The following is a 22,538-nucleotide window of genomic DNA, read 5'->3' on the forward strand; positions in this document are numbered from 1 at the left end:
AGTAATGATGTAATGATAACGTTAATTAAAACAGGGACCTAGACAAACAGGTCCCTGATTAAAACAAGAGCATACATAAACGTCTCGCGAATCAGAAAGAACATTTAAATCCGGGAATTTACTTGCTCGCAAGAAACAAAGCTCACTTGGTACATATTTCTTTTTTTTTCCGATAATAAAGGATGTTTTGCAATATTTTTGCACTTCGTGTTTCATGTATTTGTACTTATTCTAAAATAAATTTTTTGAAGCCTTTCAGATTTTCATTCAGTCAAATGTTACTTCAGAAGAAATGTCCCTGTATCTTGAAAATAGACTTTCAACGCCGTCGGCGCTCTCGGTATGTTTGTCCGCAACTGAGCTTGTAGTTAAGATTTAATATGAAAGTGGGATCTTTATAACTTCGTAGCGCGTTTATGTCTGTTAGATAGGTACAGTCTCAAGATAACAAAATGTAAACTGTGCGACTCAAAAGGCCAGAGCCGACAGCGGACCGAGGTATAAAAGTTATAAAATATTTACATAAATCAATTGAATTACTTAGAAGAACACATGAAGATAAAGATGAATAAATATCTATTAAATTACCATTAAATTATTTGCAAAACTACATAGAACTGGATCAACCTAGAGAGGTGCGTGGTGAACAGAGGGGAGGGGGGTCAAAATAAATACGATTTATCACGATCGACAACCGCATTCCTATGAACGATCAATATTTTACCTAAATCGTCCGTAGAAAACCGATACATAACGAACCACAACACGCTCTACACACGCTATCTACCATATTAAAGAAATGGTTCAGTCGGAAGTAATAAATCTCACGACTTAAACAACTTTAACATTAGAGATAACAAAACAGATATTGAATTTGCGATTCGGCGTACAGTAATAGTGATTTATGTTTTATTTGCATATCAGTTTGTGAAAATATATACAATTTGACATAATAGTAAAACAAGAAATTGTACTTGTCTATAGTTTCAAATTTGTATTTAAAAGATATTGGAAGTATTTATTAAACGTAAAAACAGTGATTTTCAAATCGAAAGAAGAAACCGGTGTAAACACAATTTCAAAATGGCTTCTAGACGACTTCAGGATTCAAATAGAGGCAATGCAGGCGACTTTATTGGAGAAAGTAGTGTGACACAATCATGTGCGCCCTGTAAGAAAACAAACATATCAAAAATTGCTTCGGTTTTCTGCAAGGATTGTGATGAGTATCTATGCGATACGTGCAAAAATCCTCATACTGTTTATAAACCCGGTAAGCATGAAATTGTCAATTTTCAGGACAAGAAATCGGCGCCGGTTATAATCGACATGAACGGAATGGACAAGTGTCATGATCATGGCAGAGATATAGAATTTTTCTGCCAGGATCATTCTAAGCTCTGTTGCAGTTCATGCGTTCTTATTCACAGGAAATGTGACCAAGTGAATGAAATAGCCAAAGTATCCGAACGATCAGGACCCCAGCTGCACGTATTTAAACAATTGTTGATAAAATTGCAATCCGAGGCTGAGGCTATTATAGCAGAGTGTAAGCAGTCGGAGACTAGTTTAAATGAGTCTATTGCAAAGATTTCTTTAGAGGTGGATAAAATGAGAAATCGTGTCATAAAACTATTTGAATACGCCAAGCAGAAATTAATTACTGAAGCAAACGAATTTAAAACTGCAGAACTTAAGCAAATTGGGAATAAACGTGATTCCTTGTATAAAGCTATAGAGGAAATAAGTAAAGACTTTTCGATGTGTGGTAACGTTTTAGAACGCGGAACGCCCAGTCAACAATATATTTATTCGGAACTTATGAATGAGAAACGGAAAACAATAGAATCAAACATATATGACCAAAGAAAGATTAAAGTTGCATCAACAGTCACGGTGTCTTTTTCAAAAAAGCTGACCTCATTCCTTGAGGTGGGAAGCAATTTCATGCATCTGAATTATGATGGCGACAATACAGGTAATACATGGAACAATTACTTAACATTTGGTCAAATCTATATTACTGTATATGTCGATGCAGACTAGAGAATATGGACCGGAATGAGTTTAATATTGTTGTTATGATCTAACTAATTGGATATTGAAATTGTTATTTACTTATTGTTGATTTGTTTATTTAAAACCATTTTCATATTGTTATTTCGTGTTTAAAAAATCTTATTAAAGTTACTTTAGTCAGATTTACGTTACAATATGTATTTTATTAGGAAACCGCTCTATGCTAAATGTCAATCGCTTATCTGATAACTATAAATTCATAAATGCAAATACAATAAGACAAATTGAACTAACTTAAAAAACTAACGTTGACATATAAGCTGTGGTTTGAAGTGGGTCGTGTTAAGCAGACACTTTGTTTTGTTCAATATATCAATGGTTTATGTGACCAGATATCAGGATTCAACTTTAATCGTGTGTACGAACTATTCAACCATACACGGTAAAGTTATATCGGCCATTCGCTAAGATTTTATGAAAATCGTAGGCCGAACAGCAATTAACGAACCAATGCCGCCTTTTGACCTGGAGTATAGGCAATACTAATATACTTATATGTATATAACTCATTGAATAGTATGTCTATACGCAAAATATAATGTTCGCATTAACGTTATAAAGTTCGAAATAACAGACTTAATTTAAATATCTATAGCTCGATGCGCTGACGTTTGCTTTTTAAATTACACCATTGCAAAAAGTGAGTCGTCTTTAGCGCCAGTAACTTACTATTTCACTGTCACCAGAAATCCCCATATATGGTTGACTATGGCCACAATAGTTGGCTATTTAAATGCACTAGAGCTAATCCGATTTCTAATACTAACGCTCATACGTCAGCACTTAAGGTATGTCGTTGTCAAAACTTAGTAGCTTATTTCTAAAATTAAATAAATCGTACAAACACGTCACTGTTTATGAAAATGTCTTAGGTACTAAACATGTTTCGGCCATAGCCTTCATCAGTAGTATCGTATCGAAGGGTATTACCGGTGTAAGGGTAATTCCGGTGTATTCCGAATATCAAATATGTCACACGTGCCATGACATTACTATCGTGATTTGCATACGCACTGTGTGTATTTCAGTTACCGGCATCTGTCAAACCGAAAATTTATAAGAAAATGAGCTTTTTGAGGGTAATTATACGATTTTCACGACACATCAGCTAAAATTTTATAGTAAAAACTAACCTTACATTGAAACTAACTCATTGTATGTCATTTTTCTCAAGTTATACATGCTGCTGTCAAGGACGCTGATGTTTACAAATACCAACCGGTGTAATGGTAGATTTCTCCTCTGAAATGTGTACGATAGTACTCGCCCAAACTTCCAGCTTGTTGTTTAATTCAAAATAACACAATGAGATATATAGTTTTCTTTTTTTTAACAATAACATGAAGAGATTTACAGGTGTATAGATTATTTTTTTTTATACAGCGTCAACTTTCTGGGAGTAAGAGAAAGGGTCAATATGACCCTGGTCTCATTGCTGAGACATATGATGCTGTGAAGAACAAAGGCATGTCTGTGTACCGGGCAGCACGTCTTTATTGCATTCCAGAGAGTACGCTTCGTGACCGTACACTTGGACTACAGCCAATCCCCTGCTCATCAGAACCCCTACCAAGACCTGGGCCCCAAACTTTGTTTTCTGTAGCTGAAGAGGAGCAGTTTGTTTGTCATGTCAAGTACATGGCTGAGATAGGTTACGGCTACTCCAGGAGTGAATGTGTGCGTTTAGCCACTGATTTCGCCATCAGCCTTGGAAAGAGGAAACATTTTGAACCATGTCTTTCAGCTGATTGGTTCAGTGGTTTGAAAAAGAGATGGCCAGACATTCATGTTGCAAAGCCGCAAAAGTTGTCTCTTGCCAGGGCTAAGGCCTCTTCTCCTGAGGTACTTGAACACTATTTTTCAGACCTGAAGAATATCATGGAAAATTGTCACCTGACCAATAGGCCCGACTTGATCTGGAACATTGATGAAACCGGATTATTGCTCGAGCACAGTCCAACAAACATTGTTTGCCAAAAAGGATATACTCCTCAGTCTGACACCTCTCCTCGTGGCAACACTGTCATTCTTGCAGCTGGCAATGCTACTGGGTCCAGGCTCCCCCCATTCTACATCTTCTCTGGCAAAAGGTGGATGGACAGTTTGTTACTGGACACTACTCCTGGCTCAGCTGGCACATTAACTGAATCTGGTTGGTCAAATTCAACTGTCTTCTTGGAATTTCTTGAAACCCATTTTCGAAAGCATGCCCCTGTTGGCAAGGAGACCATGCTTATTCTTTTTGATGGTCACAAGTCCCATGTTAATCTCACCCTCACTAAATGGGGAGACGATAACAAGGTTAAATTCTTTGTTCTTCCACCACATACTTCCCATCTTACACTACACAGCCTTTGGATGTTGCTTGTTTTGGACCTTTGAAGAAAGCTTATCACTCTGAATGTCAGTTATTTCTTAGACAAAATCCTGGTCTGAACATTACTCGCTACAACATTGGATCACTTTCTTCCAAAGCATACAACAAGGTTATGACTCCAGAAAATCTTATTTCTTCTTTCCGTAAAACAGGCATCTACCCATTGAATCCCAGTGTCATTCCAGCTGTCAAAACGGCTCCGTCTAAAATTTACTCTGCTAATGAGTATCTTCATCCTGTTGCTTCCAGCCCTTCCTGTTCATTTCTTGAAAGCAGAAAAATAAAAACAGCCACAACTAATCCTAGAAAACGAAAAGCTCCAGAAACGATTGTTGGTGACCTTTCAAAATACTCAAATAAACTGAATGAGCTTCCAAATGTCTCGGCACAATCAAAACATAATCAGCCTGCACCAGAACCCTCAACTCAAGTTCAATGATTATTACAACTGACGAAGACTCAGATGAACATGAAGAAAAGGATCTCTGCTGCATATGCAAACAATTCCAACCAGAGTCACTACATTTGGACTATGTGTTAGACATTGTTCAGTGGGCTGAGTGTTCCAAATGCCAACACTGGGTGCATCTTAAATATTGCATCAAAGTCAAATGTGTGAGAAGAGAAGCAGATTTCAAATGCCCACACTGCGACCCTTCAACCTTCATTGTAGAATCATAACTGAAAAAAACCAACAACATCTAATCAAAATTGTTACATGTTATTCATGATCAAATTATTTTCATTTAGTGTTTAAATCTTTGATATTTCATAAAAAAATGACATACCTCTTATAAGACTTTCAAATTCTGCATCTAAGATGAGCATATCTTATTTTGACAATTTATATCAGGAGTGAAAATGAATGTGTGACATAAAATAATAGAAGATTTGACTAGTACTTGTTTGTTACTATTTTGTGGAGGTGAAATACACAGTGCACCGGTAATACCCACTAACTGTAAAATCTAGGTCAGCTTATAGTGGCTTGAAAAAACACGACAATTATACTGTATGCTGAGTAAATTCTGTGAAATTTTCACTGAAAAATGTAGAAAAGACATCCACCTACCGGATTGACACGCATATGCAGGTATGTACAAGTTATTTTGAATAATAATACTGTTCTAAATGTTAATACACCGGTAATACCCTTCACCATGATACATTAATATAAACAAATACAAAGGAAGTGACGTCAACGTCATACAATAACGTAACGTCGTTTGGCGCAAAAATATATAGTACATAATATTACATAATACATAATACAAAGATGGATCAGTGATGATACAACAGTCTATTAGTAATAATATAATTATTTAAAAAAACATAGTAATAGATAAACATCAAATGTATATGTAAATTATGTTTATGTTTTATATGTCATACAGCAGTTTATTATTTAGACCGTTAGGAATCATAGTTTTTAATTTGTGTATCCAATATGTTTCTTTACATAAACGGTCTAGATTGTTTTGAACAACATCAATAGGTACAAAGGAGAAATCTGATAATTTAAAAGTGCAATCATTGTCAGTGGATCCAAAATGTGTAGCAACATGTGAAATAGGATTTATTGAACAATTTCTAATATCAAATCTATGGCTATTCATTCTGCGGGAAACATTCTGATTAGTTTGTGCAACGTATTGTTAATTACAATTTTACATGTAAAAAGATATATAACATTGCGCGAAGTACAATCAACATCATAGCGTAAATCATACGATAAACCAGTAACACTACTATTGAAACTTGAACATATGTTTATATTATTGCAATGTGTACATCTTGGTCGGTTACATGGACCCGATAAATGAATATCAGTACTGTTATAAGACACTGAACATCTCACAAGGCTGTTACGTATATTCTAAGGTCTTTTATGGGCCAAAATAGGTTTAAATGAATGTAAAGACTTAACACTTTCCTTGTTTGGTAATCTGAACAAATCCCAGTATTTGTGTAAAATTTTAGCAATATTAGGAAGTGATGTGTTAAAACATACATTAAATGGTATTATTGAATCAGAATTTCTCTGAGTAACACATAATGCACTTTTCTGTGTCATATTTTTCACTTGAGAAAATCCATTTTCAATAACATTTGTTGGATAATTTCTACTTTAAAATACTTAAATAAACTAGATAAGGACTGATTGAATACATCATCATCAGAAATAATACGTCTGTAGCGCTTTTCCTGACTGTACTGAATACTCCGCTTACAGGACATGGGGTGAGATGACTTAAAATGTAAGTATAAATGCATATTAGTGGGTTTACAAAAAATATTTGTAACCACAGTGTCTAGTTCACTTTTTAATATAGAAACATCAAGGAAAGATACACACTGTTGAGATATATGAGAGGTAAATTTTATGGTTGAATGGAAGTTATTTAAATTATTAATAAAAGTGTTTAAATCTTCTAAAGAGCCATTCCCTATCATAAAAATGTCATCCAAAAATCTAAGCCAAATATATGGTTTAATAGAGGTATTGTAAAGAAAATCTTCCTCAAATTTACCCATAACAAGGGAAGCATAAGACGGTGCCATAGGACTTCCCATAGCAGTACCCATAGTTTGTAAATAAGTATCATTATTGAAATCAAAACAGTTATTTTCAAGAACAACTTGCAAAATTTTGCTAACATCATCAACATTTACATGGTTACTTATAGTTTCTTTTCTTAAAAAATATGTACAAGCATCTATTCCCTCACTATGGGGAATGTTAGTGTATAAAGAAGATACATCTAAGGTTACAAAATAGCAACCTTTTTTCAATTTAATATTTTTATCTTGTTAATAAAGTCTGTTGTATCTTTAACAAACGATGGTAAATGCTGCATAGCTGGATTTAAAACATAGTCCAAGTATTTAGAAATATTTTCCGTGTTGGAACTGCATGCAGACACGATGGGCCGACCAGGATATCCAAGTGGAAGACTGGCATCAAATGGCCTGTGTGTCTTTGGCAGAATGTAGAATTGGGGATTACGGATATTAGTTGGAAATAAGTCAAACTGCTTACTTATACCGGGGTTGTTGTTCTCTATTTCTTCAAAACATTTTTGAATATTTTCATTCGCTGACTGGTGTTGGTTGTTGTTCACTTTTTTTGTAGAAATGCTCATCGTTTAATTGACGAGTAACTTCTTCAATATATTTATTTTTATTCATTACTACAATAGTATTTGACTTGTCGGCTTTTTTTATAACAATATTAGGATCATGTGCTAAATTTTTCAAGGCTTGTAGTTGGTCTTTGAAGATATTTGGTCGGAACCGTTTCTTATTATCAGTATGTAGAATTTCATTTGTAATGGCTTCTATGTAAAAATCAAGATATATGTCTCTTCCACTAGGAGGTGTAAATGTAGATGGTATCTTGTTAAAAAACGGCAGGTGTATATATTCATCATTTCAGTAGTATTGTGTATATCTGTTATATTAAGGTCTGCAACATATTCTTTTAAACGTAATCTTCTGGGAAAAAGAAAAACTTCTTCCGCTAATTTAACTTTATCATGAGATTTTATACGAGGGCATAGGCCTAAACCTTTTCCTAATAGAATGTATCCAGTGTCTGATAATATACGGAATGATAAATTTGAAACTGTTTCCTTACCCTGCTGAATGTGTTTCTTTCTGTTCTGAAATTTCTTGTTCTCCCTTCTGTTTTTAAATTTTGCAAAACGTCTTTTTTTTGGTTTGATTTGACAATCAGGTCTTTCACTGTATTTATTAACATTTCCATTGTGTGAATAAGTGATGTTTCGTGTTCCTTCATCAGTGTTAATTTTGTAGCCCCGTTGATTACGGCCTCTCGGTAAGACATCTTTGTGCCCGGGGTACGCTCGTTTTTGAAGATAGGGATTTTGTATCTGAGCAGATAGAATATTCTTTTCCTGGATTGTAAATTGTAGTTGTGCTATTTTCTCAGGAGTTTTTAATCGGTTTTGTTCCACTTGGGCCTTTTGAACGAATACGTTTCCTGTGTCCCGTTTCTGATTTGGAACAGATTGCTGTATGGGTAATTTTTGCTTTCTTGCGACTGTGTGCCAACCTTCATAATGACCAGTATCAACCGTTGATTTAGTTGGTATTTTGGTGCTACAAAAATTATTGGTGGACGTTTTCTCTCCCCTGATCGCGTTTTTCACTTCTTTTTGTTGATATTTAATTTGTTCATTTCTCAATATGTTTAACTTTTTTTAGTGTGTTTTATTTAATAGAATCTGCTTTTCTTTTTTTCTTTGAAAATATCATTTTCCATTGTATTGAAATCATTGTTAGAAAGTTCATGTTGTAAAGATTTTCTGAGATCTTCAATAGATTGTTGAATGCTGTGTGCCCGCCGCAGATGGTCGGCTCGAACTCTCTCACAAATTTCAACACTAACCTTCTGTAACGAGGCGTCAATGTCACTTTGAAGTTCGGCAGAGTCATTCCCTACGCTGACCTTGAGTGACATTCGTAGACCCTTCGGAACAATATCATCATTAATAGAATTTTGTAGAAAACGGGCATGTAAACTGCTTTTCATGTGGTTCACCGCTAACTTCTTGAGATGTAAACGTTGATCTTCAGAAGATGCCATTGTACGATAGTCCGATGCAATAATAAAATTAAATAAATCGTACAAACACGTCACTGTTTATTAAAATGTCTTCGGTACTAAACATGTTTCGGCCATAGCCTTCATCAGTAGTACATTAATATAAACAAATACAAAGGAAGTGACGTCAACGTCATACAATAACGTAACGTCGTTTGGCGGAAAAATATATAGTACATAATATTACATAATACATTATACAAAGATGGATCAGTGATGATACAACAGTCTATTAGTAATAATATAATTTATAAAAAAAACATAGTAATAGACAAACATGACAAAATCTGTGAAAAGCCCCTATAATACACCACTGCAACAATAAATTGCGCCGATAGTATCCGATAGTTTCCTTAATGTATATTCTTAACTGTGCGTGTGCTTTTAGTATTCTATTCCCGCGTCTTAGGCAAACGTCACCTGAATAACTGTTTAAAGTGACTATAATTCTTCAAATAATTAAATGATTCAGAATTCTCAAAAACCTATGTATATGAATAACAATTATGTCGATAATTGTATAGCATACCTTCAGATAATTGTATACCATACCTTCATGCCATTAATGAATTACAATCATTATATCTGATCTTGAACATAATGATTTATGGTACCATTTATATCTGACATTGAAATTAACGTTTAATGGTACCTTTGATATCCGAGGATCGTTTTTTTAACACTTTAACAAACATATATCAAGTAGACTAACTATAAATATCCCATATTATATCAAACCTAGTATTTATGCTTGCTGTATACAATATTTTAACATGATGATATATTATATACTTAGTAATATGTATCCTTTGTATGAAATTGTGCATTGTTTTCTTCAAAAATTTCTTCTTCCTTATGTATTGACCAGTACAGATAACTATTTTGTTTTATGCAAAACGCTTTGGGAGTCCGTTTGAACTCATCAACATCTTTTCCTAAAAATAATGTTTTATGGTATGACTGTCCAACAGATTTTGGCATGTTTTAAAGCTTGTCATTAACTGCTTAAAATGCTTTATATTGATAAATTTAAACATTTGAACTAAAAATCTCCAGTAAAAAATAAGAATACAAATTAAAAAAAAGAAGAAAAAACGTTAACCTCCACAGGGCTCGAACCACTTACCCCTAGAGTCATGGAGTTATGGAGTAACATGTCTCCCAACTTTACAACTCGACCATCCACGCTCACGACTAGTGCGGATGTATTTTTTAGCTATATAAGCAATCCTCGTAGTTCCCGCAAAATATCGATCGCGTCGAACGACGCTTTTGACTGTTGGACAGTCCCTTTAATACCCCTTTAATTTAATACACCCTTCCGAAAGCCTAATATAAGGGATGAAAATTGTACATTTTTGTGCCAAAATTGTCACGTTGCAGTGTTCTCCCTTGCATCTTCATGTCTAATTCATTGGTATTTTAAATGCCCGTTTCAGCCGAAAACTTTTAACCTTACCTTCACCATCAGCTACGACATCGTCATCGTCATCGCCATCATCATCATCATCATCATCATCATCATCATCATCATCATCATCATCATCATCATCATCATCATCATCATCATCATCATCATCATCAACGTCATCATCATAATCATCATAATCATCATCATCATCATCATCATCATCATCATCATCATCATCATCATCATCATCATCATCATCATCATCATCATCATCATCATCATAATCATCATAATTATCATCATCATCATCATCATCATCATCATCATCATCAATATCATCATCATCATCATCATCATCATCATCATCATCACCATCATCATAATCCTCCTCCTCCTCATCATCATCATCATCATCAATATCATCATCATCATCATCATCATCACCATCAACATAATCCTCCTCCTCCTCATCATCATCATCAACATCAACATCATCATCATCATCATCATCATCATCACGTAATCATTACGTTATCATCGTCATAATCACCATAACCAACAGAATCATCATCATCATAAAAGGCGATATTACTTTTGTAGTTTAATTTCCGTATCGTTATCACAACAAACATGCACAAAATACGTATACGATTAATCATCGCAATGCAATTTACAGACGGGCGGTCGTTCCAACTCGTAACACGATGTCAGTCTACGCCTATTAGGAAAGGTTAACTATGTTTATTATATACCTGTTTAATGCTTTTAACAAAATACAGGTTGTATCAATCGTTAAAATAAAAAATCCCGTATTACGCTACTCGCTGTTTCCAATTCCGTATTACCATACTAGCCGGACTACTTCGACCCATTTAATGACGTCACATTACACGCACCGAAAATAGAAATATTTTATATTACGAAATATTTTACGTAGTACATCGTGTGACGTCATTTCTGTGACAAAACACAATATTTTTATCTAAACTCTGTAAGGACATGTAGGACGTGGTGTATTTTAGCAGTAAACTATGTGTTAAAACGTATTTTGGAGTGTGTGTTTATCATGCATAAATGTATATTTCGATAGGAATACAATAAAATAGTGTGGTTTAAACTAAGTTTCGATAAAGAAATGGGAGATATATCGTTTCAACGTTCATCGTCATCGGATTTAAGTTGTCAACTTAATTGTTATAAAAATTGGATTAACGATGGCAATAAGGTAAGCGTATCGGAAACCTGTGTTTTCCCGGTTCGAATGTTTACACGTTAATTTACATAAACTGTATTTATACGCGTCTTAAATAAACTATGGCGTACCGTTGAAGTCATTGTTTTGTCAGTTTTGTTAAAGTAAAAAATACATTTGTTAACTGTTTTCGTTAGTTGTTGTATATAATAAAAGGAATATTACGCTAGTCAATTGTTTCAAGAGTTTATACCACTCTCGTGGCGTGTGCTATTTCGCATCACACTCGAGGCTTCCAATCAGTCATAATTATTGAATGTTCATATGATTATGTAATATTTGATAGTATACTAGTCATAATACTATAATTCATGTACGTGAAGTTAGCACAGTTTACAGAGGATAAATATCATGTTTCTCCTAAACTAATTGTTTTGAAGGTGTTTGTTGATCGGGCGTAACAGGTTGAATAGAACTGTCATACTTTAACAAAAACACATGGAATATTTTTGTAAAAACGTAACTCTTTATATTATCGTCTTTGTTTTTACAAACCAGTCGGACGTTATGGGAATTTCGTATACGCGTTGTAATAATTTCTAAATGTTTCACAGGTTGGAAAAAAATCACAAATGTTGTCAACATGTTGCTTTATTCTGTGGTTGCATGCGGCAAATATGCCGTAAATATTATGTATTTTAAGTCGCCGAAAGCTTTATGTACCGTGTATGTTTCTTAATATGACTAAACAACAAATATTTATAAAACTTTTGAACCATTCTTTCTTATACCAATATGAATTAATATTTACTCTGGTAATATCACTAGTAATTTAAATGTGCATTATACGTGGGTATTGGTTTTATATCATAATGTTAAATTGTCATAATCGAGGATTTCATACAGTGTATAATACTCACAGTTCGACATACATTTTGTCGATCTTTACGTAAAATGACAGGGCCAGCTTAACTAAGTTGATGGTTATATGAAAACGACATTCGTATTGCTTTTGTTTCTCTGTGAGGAACATCAATGTGTTGTTAATTTACTTGGATTGAAGTATTGTTAATTCATTATGCGCTGCGCTTTTTAACAAACATGTTTACCTTTTTATTATACGTCTGTATGAGCACTATGTAGGAATCGATTGTAATTGTATTGTTCAGGAATTCATGAATTTATAAACAAGCCATAATTTACTTTTTTTATAATCGTGCGATGTGAATGAGCAAACTGGTGTATTTTGCTCTATTTCTTGATATGAAAATCATCGAACATCCGCTATTTCTATTTAATATTTAATTACTTAATTAACGTTTTAATTGCGTTTAATTTGCATATCAATATTGAATTGCAAACAAGTAAATAAACTGATGCTTTTGCATAATCCAGTTCGGTGAAGTAAAATAATATAGTTGCGTAAATAATAGCGTTTGTAATGAATGTTAGATCCAGATAAAGGTCACGCACTGTGTGTTGTTTATAAGCCACGTTCTGGGAAAAGTAAGCTTAATGCACGTGTGTTAAGTGTTGTCCCAGATAAGCATTTGTCCGTCACAGAGACGAGACTTTCCGCTTTGATGGGCATTTTTATTTAAAGGAAGTCTCATCTTAGCGCAAATCCATTTTAATCGGAAAGTTTCGTCCCGAATGAGACTGCGTGCAATGCTTAGTCTTATAAGTGACGACACTTCATGCAGCAGGACAAATTTTCCCAGAACGAGATTCGTATTTAATGAATCGATGTCATTCAAATGCATTTCGTTGTTGATCATTCAGAAGCTCAGGACAAAGACAATGAGCAAGAACGACAACTTCCGAAAACGCCACAGTCTCCGATAACCTCCCCCGAAGAACCTGTTTCAAAAACGCAGCCGCTAAACAGTACTTTTCCAAGCTTCCATTCGAAGATAAATAAAAGTGTTTACTTGTCAATGGGTTACCAGTCACCACCCCCACGTGATATGACTTCATCGCTGAAATTTGGGACCAAATCGCCATCGGTGCCGGAAAGTAAGAGCAGTAGGCCTACGTTCATAAATACTTGTAAGTTATATATAAACATTTCAGTGTGTTATTGTTTTTAGTTCAACTGAGCACAACGTGCTCAATGGTAAGCTTTTGTGATAACCTTATGTCCGTCGTCCGTCGCGCGTCGTCAACATTTGCTTTGAACACTCTAGAGGCCACATTTAGTGTTCGTAAATTGGTCATTAGATTGTTCCCTACTCATACGAGTTTGAAAATGGTTCCTGTGGGTTGAAACACATTGCCGCAAGGGGACGGGGCATTTTTCCGTATATGGCTATATTAGAACCTTATTAGCACTCTAGAGGCCTCATTTATTGTCTGATCATCATGAAACTTGGTTGGAAGATTTGCTTCAATGATATCTTGCATGAGTTCGAAAATGTTTCCTGTCTTCACATCATGGCCGCCAGGGGCGGGGCATTTATGCTTATATGGATATTGTGAAACCAAGTTAACTCTCTCTACAGGGGGTGGTACATTAATCATTATATTGCTATAGTAAAACCTAATGTTAACACTCTTAAAGTCACATTTATTGTTCAATCTTTATGAAACATTGTCTAATGATATCTTGGCTGCACAGAACACGTCAGTTCCTTTGTGTCTCAGATGAGCGACTTTGGGCCTTTCATGCCCTCTTGTTGTAAATACGCATTTTGCTGTGCATAATTGTGCATTATTACTCATTAGTATTTTATTTTATAAATAGAATGTGAACAATATTTTTTGTTTCTAAACATGTATGTAATTGCCAAAATCGATTACTTTATACAGATCTGGATATGACGTTTATCGCTGTAAACATAAATTACACCGTCTAATGTGAAATTGCACTAGAAGCAGTTAATAAGACATACCATATTGTCCGGAAAAAAATACAGCATTCATTAGCATAAGAGAAATCTTTCAACAAAACCGTGTTTTGATAGATACCCCTCTTGAATTGTGAATGTTCATACAAACAGTATACCCCGCCTATCCGCTCACTATGAAAGTACCGAATTCTTGTTTAAGAACAATACAGTGATCATTTGCACCGTGTGTTTTTCAATGAGTCTTACGACACGTTAAATTTATGAATAAGGTAATATTGTTTAATTATTAGTATTAGGCGCTTAAAGTCATTTATTCCCACTGCCTCACCAACATACCCCAAACTAGGGTATATAGGTCGGCTTAACCTTCTTCGTGGTTACCTTTTTACATGAGTTCCAATTTAACAATTACTCATTCGAATCTCTATTTAAAATAAACCGTTCTTCAGTTGATGTTAATATATACATTTTGATTAGGAGATATGATCAAATTTAGTAAAAACGATCGCAAACTTACAAGTTATTTTTATAATTGTTGCGATAACTGAACATAGTAAAAGGTCTGCACAAAAAAACTAAAGTATACCCGGAAAGTGGAAATAAATAACTGTTTATGTCTTATAAATATGTTTGTTTTTTTTAAATATGAATACAAACATTTTAGTATTGTTTATTTTGAATATTTGCATCTTATTGTAAGATATGTCTTACGATGTTAAATCAGACAGAATTACTAAGCAGTACAGGCTAAAAAATGTGTATACTTAACAAATATTAAATTCCCAAACGAGGTGTGCCGGTTCATTCTTGACTATTTCGATGAAAATGCTTATGAAACAAGTCCATAATTAAGTTTGCGAAAGGGTAACATGTGTATTGAAAGTATTGGTATATCATTAAGGCGCATGCGCAGTGCATAAGGATTTTGTCGACAAGAACTCGGATCAAATGAAAGGTACCGTTTTGCGTCATGTGTGACTAAGTAATTTACTTTTGCGACGAATGTGACGTGTGTTATATATACATGTACGTATATATATATATATATATATATATATATATATATATATATATATATATATATATATATATATATATATATATATATATATATATATATATATATATATATATATATATATATATATATATATATATATAGGAACATGTATTCAAAGGTGGCGAATCCAATTTGTTCGACTTATTGTAGAAATTTTGCTATTGATTTTTACATGATGTGTACATGATTTTAGTTGATGTGTTTGTGATTTAACATTGCAGTTGAAAAAAGCAGTAAGTTAACTGAATTTTTTTGTAGAAACCTTAATGCGTTTAGTTGCAAGACTCTCTAGAGCTGTTGTTGCTTCTATAGAGTGAGTTTGAAGTTTCGCCTGTATCAAACGTTTCACATGTATTTACTATAGGACTCATAGTTATCGTATCATGGTTGTTTTGATTTTAATATAAAGGAAGTCAATTTATATGTAGTTGTGCATGTGTACTGCGCCAAACAGTGAGTTTCTATATGATGTTTTGCAATGTTAAGTAATTGTATTACTCTTTATGACCTATTGTGACGAACACTTGTGAAAAAAAACATGCTTATCGTTTGCGAATATAATGTTTACCTTAATTCATGTGGCTAGATTGCACAGTATAGTACAACTATCTTTTGAGATGTCTCGGAATAAATAATAGTTTATGCTACTGTATATAATTAACATATTGCTGTAGAAAGTTTGTTTTGCTATTAAAGTTAGCGCACGCCAGAATTCATATACAGTTAGTGCGAACAAAAAATAACGTTCCAAGACTGCATCTCGCCAACGAACATTCGAAAACACCCGACATAAATACGCAAAACGTCAGAGGAGTTACCCGTCCAGGCTACATTTCACCAATCAAAACACCAGAGAAATCGTCCATATCCGAAAACGACCAACCGAAACAAAAATCAGTCGGAGTCACATGGAAGCTAGATGAGTCCAGAGAGAAAAGTTGCGGAAGCAATTATTCTGATCCAAAAGAACAGAGTATGAGTCCCGGGAGAAAATCTTTGACAGAAAGTTCGTGTATGTTGCGTTGGCATGGGTTTTGCTGTGAAATGGGCTTAAGGTGGACGATTGTACGTGTACGTGTAATTTCATGAAGCCTAACACAAATAATATGCATCCGTGCCGTAATTTTAATACAGTGAGTATGTACTAGCGCTTTGAGATAATATTCAGAACATCTTTTAATCGTTAATATTAACGATATGGGCTTTACAGTAGAAGGTAACTCGATTAACACAACTACAAAGTATGTGTACAGCTATGCTTTCGAATCAATATTTAAACAAGTCGATGTATAACTAAACTTTCTTAAATATAAATTGTGAAAAGAAGATTTGGGAAAACACCAGAAACGAGCATGCATGTATCGATTGTAAACGAAAATGCATACATAACAAAACGGCATGCTACTTTATATAAAAAAAGAGTGCACAATGTGTAGTAAAATGCAATCTTTGCTTTACTTCTTAATTGCCAAGCAGAGTTGTTATATAGTTGACTATAGGGGTTACAATGCTTACTTGAGCTCACTAACGTATGTTAAATTTACATTTAAAGCATTGGAATAAATAGGTATAATTTGTTATCTGTTAGATTTGTGTACAGTGTTAGATCCAATTGTATGTGTTTAACATTTTGTCTGATTTTATACAGTACAATGTCCGACGAACCATTTTTGTTTGAACTTTACAATTGCTTGTGTGTGTTTGATATTGTTCGAAGCTAAACATTATGTTAGTTTTTTTTTAAATATGGGCTGTGATATGTGTAAAAAGACGTTTAATACATGTGCGAACAGTGTCGTCCCAGATTAGCTTATGCAGTCCGCACAGGCTAATCAGGGACGACGCTCTCCGCTTTCATGATACATTTCGTTGAAAGAAATTCTCGTCTTAGCAAAAATCATGTTTAGGTGGAAAGTGTCGTTCCTGATTAGCATGTGCAGACTTCACATGCTGATATGGGCCGGTACTTTTTGAACCTGCATTTAACCCATTTTTCGCACAGAACGGCCCACACACAATTTGATTGATTTTTATGCGCTCACGCATGCATGATATTATTCAGAATAAGCGTGCGATATGTTTTGATATTTTGTTTAATTTTATCAGTTATATAATTGTGTGTCTATTTTTCTATCATAGTGCTACCATATGTTCTTTATGGCCTTTATCTAGTTATTCTTACACTTTGCATCATTAAGTTGCTTCTCAATATCTTTATAACGTCGCAATGTGCATGTATTCTAAATCTTTGCAGACCCGGATGTAAAACAGCTGTCTCTTAGAAAGCCACAGTCACCTGGCGGTCGACCAATAGTCTTCGAAGATATCTCATGTAAGGCATGTCACGTGGTCACATGTCGTACCACAAGCTTGAGTACAATTCGATGAAAGCCTCATATGTCGACCTTCAGCCCCGTCAGTATCTTTGACAAACACTTTTCATCATTTAAATGATGTTCATCATTCGATGAAAACCATCTTAATTACCTCAATAAATACTTTAATACCGCCGAACCAATCCTCCGTAGTTTAACCCATTTAAGCCTAGTGGACTCTCACATCCTAAATTGGATCAATTTATTTACAAAATTAGGGATGTCTAGCTTATTTATTTCTATATTTTCTATATTTAGAATATTTCTTACAGAAATTCCTTTAGGCAAACAGCGCAGACCCAGATGAGACGCCGCATCGTCAAAAAATGCATATAATGGCTTTATTTGACCATTGCAAATGTTCAGTAATACTGTTTCCTCACAAATATCATAACTAAACCAAAAATGTGCGAATCTAAAACAACTTTTTTCAATTGTGTCAATTTACCAAACCGTGAAAAGATCCCTTTAAACTAAATATAGCGTATGCATTTGTTTTGGGGGTAATACCGCGAATGTCTTTTCTCAGTAGGTGAGAAAATTAAAACTTTCACGAGCTCTTGAGCGTGTGAAAAAATTTTAATGTCCTTACTTGACTAAAACAAATAGTTCATGGTATTACCCCGAATGCAAACACATTGTTCTTTTCCTATAATTATTTGTTTTCATATGATTGACTTAATAGACTTTTTATACCCGTACTACTTTTAACACTTATCAGGCTATTGGGTAGTGAGATCAGGGGAAAATTGTTTTAGGATACTGTTCAATATTTCATCACTTAGCATTAAATACAATAAGTAAACCCAAGGGAGACGTACGTTTTAAGGCTGTGATAACAGTGGTCTTAATATTAAGGCGGCCATTTGATTTATGTACGGTGGATATATGTGTTATTCAAATGTTTAATGAATTAAATGTTAAACAGCAAATTGATTTTTTCTCTATCAAGATAAATATAAAGTAGCTAATTAAAAGTATGTATCTCTAACATTTGTCCACAGGCCCGGACTTTCAAATGGACGCCACATCGGCGCATCACGATCGGGAAGTAAGCTCGGACGGACGAACGCTCAGAAACAAGAAGACTGACATCTTTGGCGGAAGTACCATCGATCTTGACAACGGCCTTGCCCAGTACAAAGGCGCCATAGGCACGTTCGCTATTAAGGATCAGGGTAAAGTATACTTCGAAGTCGATGTTGTCTACAACATACAGCAACCGCTGGAGGAAACATGGCTCGTGTTCGAGCTAGGTCTCTGTCGCCTTGATGACGTAGATTTGCATCATACCGTCGAGCGACACGAACACGCGCGCTCATTCTACGTTGCAAGGTACCCGGAGGACGGTAAACTGACGCAGGAATTCTGGCACAACAGGGAGCTTCTTTCTTTTAGTCCACTCTCAGACAACAGTCCGGGAATCGAGGTAAGGATAACATACGGAATGCTTGTCGATACGAAGAAAAAGAAATGGACGATCGCCGACTGTAATAATAATAAAGTTCTGCACAGTTTTGAGATGCTAGATTTCAGCGAGGAACTGTATCCTGTATTCGGATGCTACAATCCGGATTTGTGTACGGTTGAAATGACTTTGAAGACCGGAAGTGAAATAACAATGGTACCACAGTGCATCCGCCAACCTGGATTCAGATCGCCATAAAAGCGTTTTAAACAAAAAATGCCGAACAAAAGTTGACCATACACATTTACCCGTGCTGTACATGCCTTTCCATACATCAACATTGTCGATATAAATACACCAGAAAACGTTTATAGAATAGCGATCACGGATCGCGAATGATGCTTAACTGTGGAGTAAATCGTAAAATACGAATCATTTTTTCTTAATCATATGAATGATTTGTTCATTTACTCGCCTTGTAAGAAAAAAACGAATTATTAACAAAGGTTGTTATTATTGTGTGTTTTTTTTCGATGATTTGTTTTACCTGATTCTAATATTCTTCACAAAGGACTGTTCTTAAGACACAAAACACTCTCAGTCGTACAACGTATTTTTGTAAAATGTATGTGTTAATGTTGTAGATTTTGTTTTAGATACGTGAGATTTCTTAAAAAATGTTCTGATTACTGCCATATATGTTGTTGACCGTGATAGCGTTTGATGTTAAAATTATAATACTGTTTTAGATTTTGCCCATGCATTAAGTTCAGTTGCAGGAAAGGTAAATATACCATTACTGGATAGAATTTCTCTGCAGCTACATTATGATCAACTGCATGACTGAATACAAGATTTATTTGATACAACCCACAATTTATTATTTGGAATGTTTGTTTGTACGTGATGCGTTGTTTTTAGGGATGCAAGAGGTTAACCGGTTAACCGATTAACCTACCGAAACGACCAGTTAACCGGTTACGTTTTCGGGAAAAGGTTAACCTGGAAAAAAAAATTTGATTATGTTTTTTTCATGGAATAATTCGTATGATTTTTATTTTTTTCGCGTGACATACTGCCAACTTGCGCTGGCGACAAACATACGTAACTATCAGTATTTAAGAACATTAGTTACATAGCTATTAAATAAATGTATTGATTATATTAAACATTCAACTTACATATCGTGCAAAATTAATTAAATTTGCATTCGTGTCCTTCATTTTACCCACATATTTTAATTGTATAATGAAAATCAAACGATACTACTTCGGCTACAAACGCTACAAACAACAAAATATGCAAGTACCGAATAAGAAGAGATGCGGATTCGTTTAACACACATGACCCACTTTACGTCGAATTGAAAGGAAAAAAACAACATTTCTATATTAAGCCAATTTGAGTTTCAAAAATTAAAACAGAATAAACAAAGGAACGCACAATTTTTGTGAGCGATACGAAGCGAACGTAATATAAGCGGCCCAACCCAAAATAAGTAAATAAGTTAATACCACGTGAAAATGAACATTGTGTAGTTGTTTAATTTTGTACTCTTATGCATTTACGCAGGAAAAATAAATACAATATATAGCATACATTTACAAAATTATTAAATAAATTCAACAATACATTTTATTACGAAACTGGCATGCTATCAACGCAAGCGATTTCAAATTTGAAATTACTTTTGTTTCTACAGAGCGGTTCGAGCGGTATTAAATTGTTTACGTACTCTAAATCATTTTCACTACTTAATGCGTTTCGGTTAACCGGTTAATAACCGGTTACGGGAAAAGGTTAACCGGTTAATGATTTTTGTAACCTCTTGCATCCCTAGTTGCTTTCCGTCCAATTAAAAATGTTCAGTGTTAATTTATTATATTTATCATATTATGTGTAAGCTATTCTATGTTAATGTATATTGTACGTTGCTAACTTTACTGATAATCTAGCAAGTAAATACTATGAAACGTCCATGTGTACATGTTTGTTGCTAAATGTACAAATATTTATTTAACTCGGTTTTGTTAGGATCAAGCTAGTTCTTGGTTTTGAATGATCGTGTTTTTAATGTAAATATGAAAAATATTTTGCATTTATGATCTTAGTGTTTGTGTATGCTGCTTACTTGCTTAAGTGATGTGAATCACGAACATATTTGACCGATATATACAAATGTATCTGATTGTGATAAAACATATATTTTTCCATAGATTTAATTAAAAAACCTTTGTAATAAATGCCCACATACGTCTTAATTTGTCTGTTATTTTATATATATAGTGTTTGTATTGTAAAAATTATTTTAAGCTAAATGCATTACATCTATAACAGTCTGTGTAAATTGATATGTGCTAAATACAATAATAACTATGTTTATTATTATAATTTTGTTTTCATCATTATAATCATTATTATAATAATAATAAGAAGAAGAAGAAGGAGAAGAAGAAGAAGAAGAAGAAGAAGAAGAAGAAGAAGAAGAAGAAGAAGTAGTAGTAGTAGTAGTAGTAGCAGTAGTAGTAGTAGTAGTAGTTGTTGGAGGTGGTGTAGTAGTAGTAGTAGTAGAAGTAGTAGAAGTAGTAGTAGAAGTAGTAGTAGTAGTAGTAGTAGTAGTAGTAGTAGTAGTAGTAGTAGTAGTAGTAGTAGTAGTAGTAGTAGTAGTAGTAGTAGTAGTAGTAGTAGTAGTAGTAGTAGTAGTAGTTGTAGTAGTAGTAGTAGTAGTAGGAGTAGTAATAGTAGTATTTGTAGTAGTAGTAGAAGTAGTAATAGTAGTAGTAAAAGTAGTGGAAGTAGTAATAGTAGTAGTAGTAGTAGTAGTAGTAGTAGTAGTAGTCGTAGTAGTGGTAGTAGTAGTAGTAGTAGTAGTAGTAGTAGTAGTAGAAGTAGTAGTCGTAGTAGCCGTCGTAGTAGTCGAAGTAGTGCCGTCGTAGTCGTCGTCGTAGTCGTAGTAGTCGTCGTCGTAGTCGTCGTCGTCGTCGTAGTAGTAGTAGTAGCAGTAGTAGTCGTCGTCGTCGTAGTAGTAGTAGTCGTACTCGTCGTAGTAGTAGTCGTAGTCGTAGTCGTAGTAGTAGTAGTAGTTGTAGTAGTTGTAGTAGTCGTAGTCGTAGTAGTCCTCTTCGTCGTCGTCGAAGTCGTAGTCGTCGCCCTCGTAGTA

At 34.4% G+C, this 22,538-nt stretch overlaps 1 protein-coding gene across 1 annotated transcript; it reads left to right on the forward strand.

The window, feature by feature from the left end:
• The first annotated feature begins 806 nt into the window (after positions 1-806).
• LOC127836324 (uncharacterized) lies at positions 807-21,636 on the forward strand. Its single transcript, XM_052362848.1, has 4 exons — positions 807-1,978; positions 13,469-13,735; positions 17,850-17,927; positions 18,975-21,636. The coding sequence occupies exons 1-4, from the start codon at positions 1,084-1,086 to the stop codon at positions 19,634-19,636; spliced, it is 1,902 nt and encodes a 633-aa protein (XP_052218808.1). The 5' UTR covers positions 807-1,083; the 3' UTR covers positions 19,637-21,636.
• The last annotated feature ends 902 nt before the right edge of the window (positions 21,637-22,538 follow it).

Source organism: Dreissena polymorpha, chromosome 6 (assembly GCF_020536995.1).
Source record: "Dreissena polymorpha isolate Duluth1 chromosome 6, UMN_Dpol_1.0, whole genome shotgun sequence".
NCBI lineage: Eukaryota > Metazoa > Mollusca > Bivalvia > Myida > Dreissenidae > Dreissena > Dreissena polymorpha.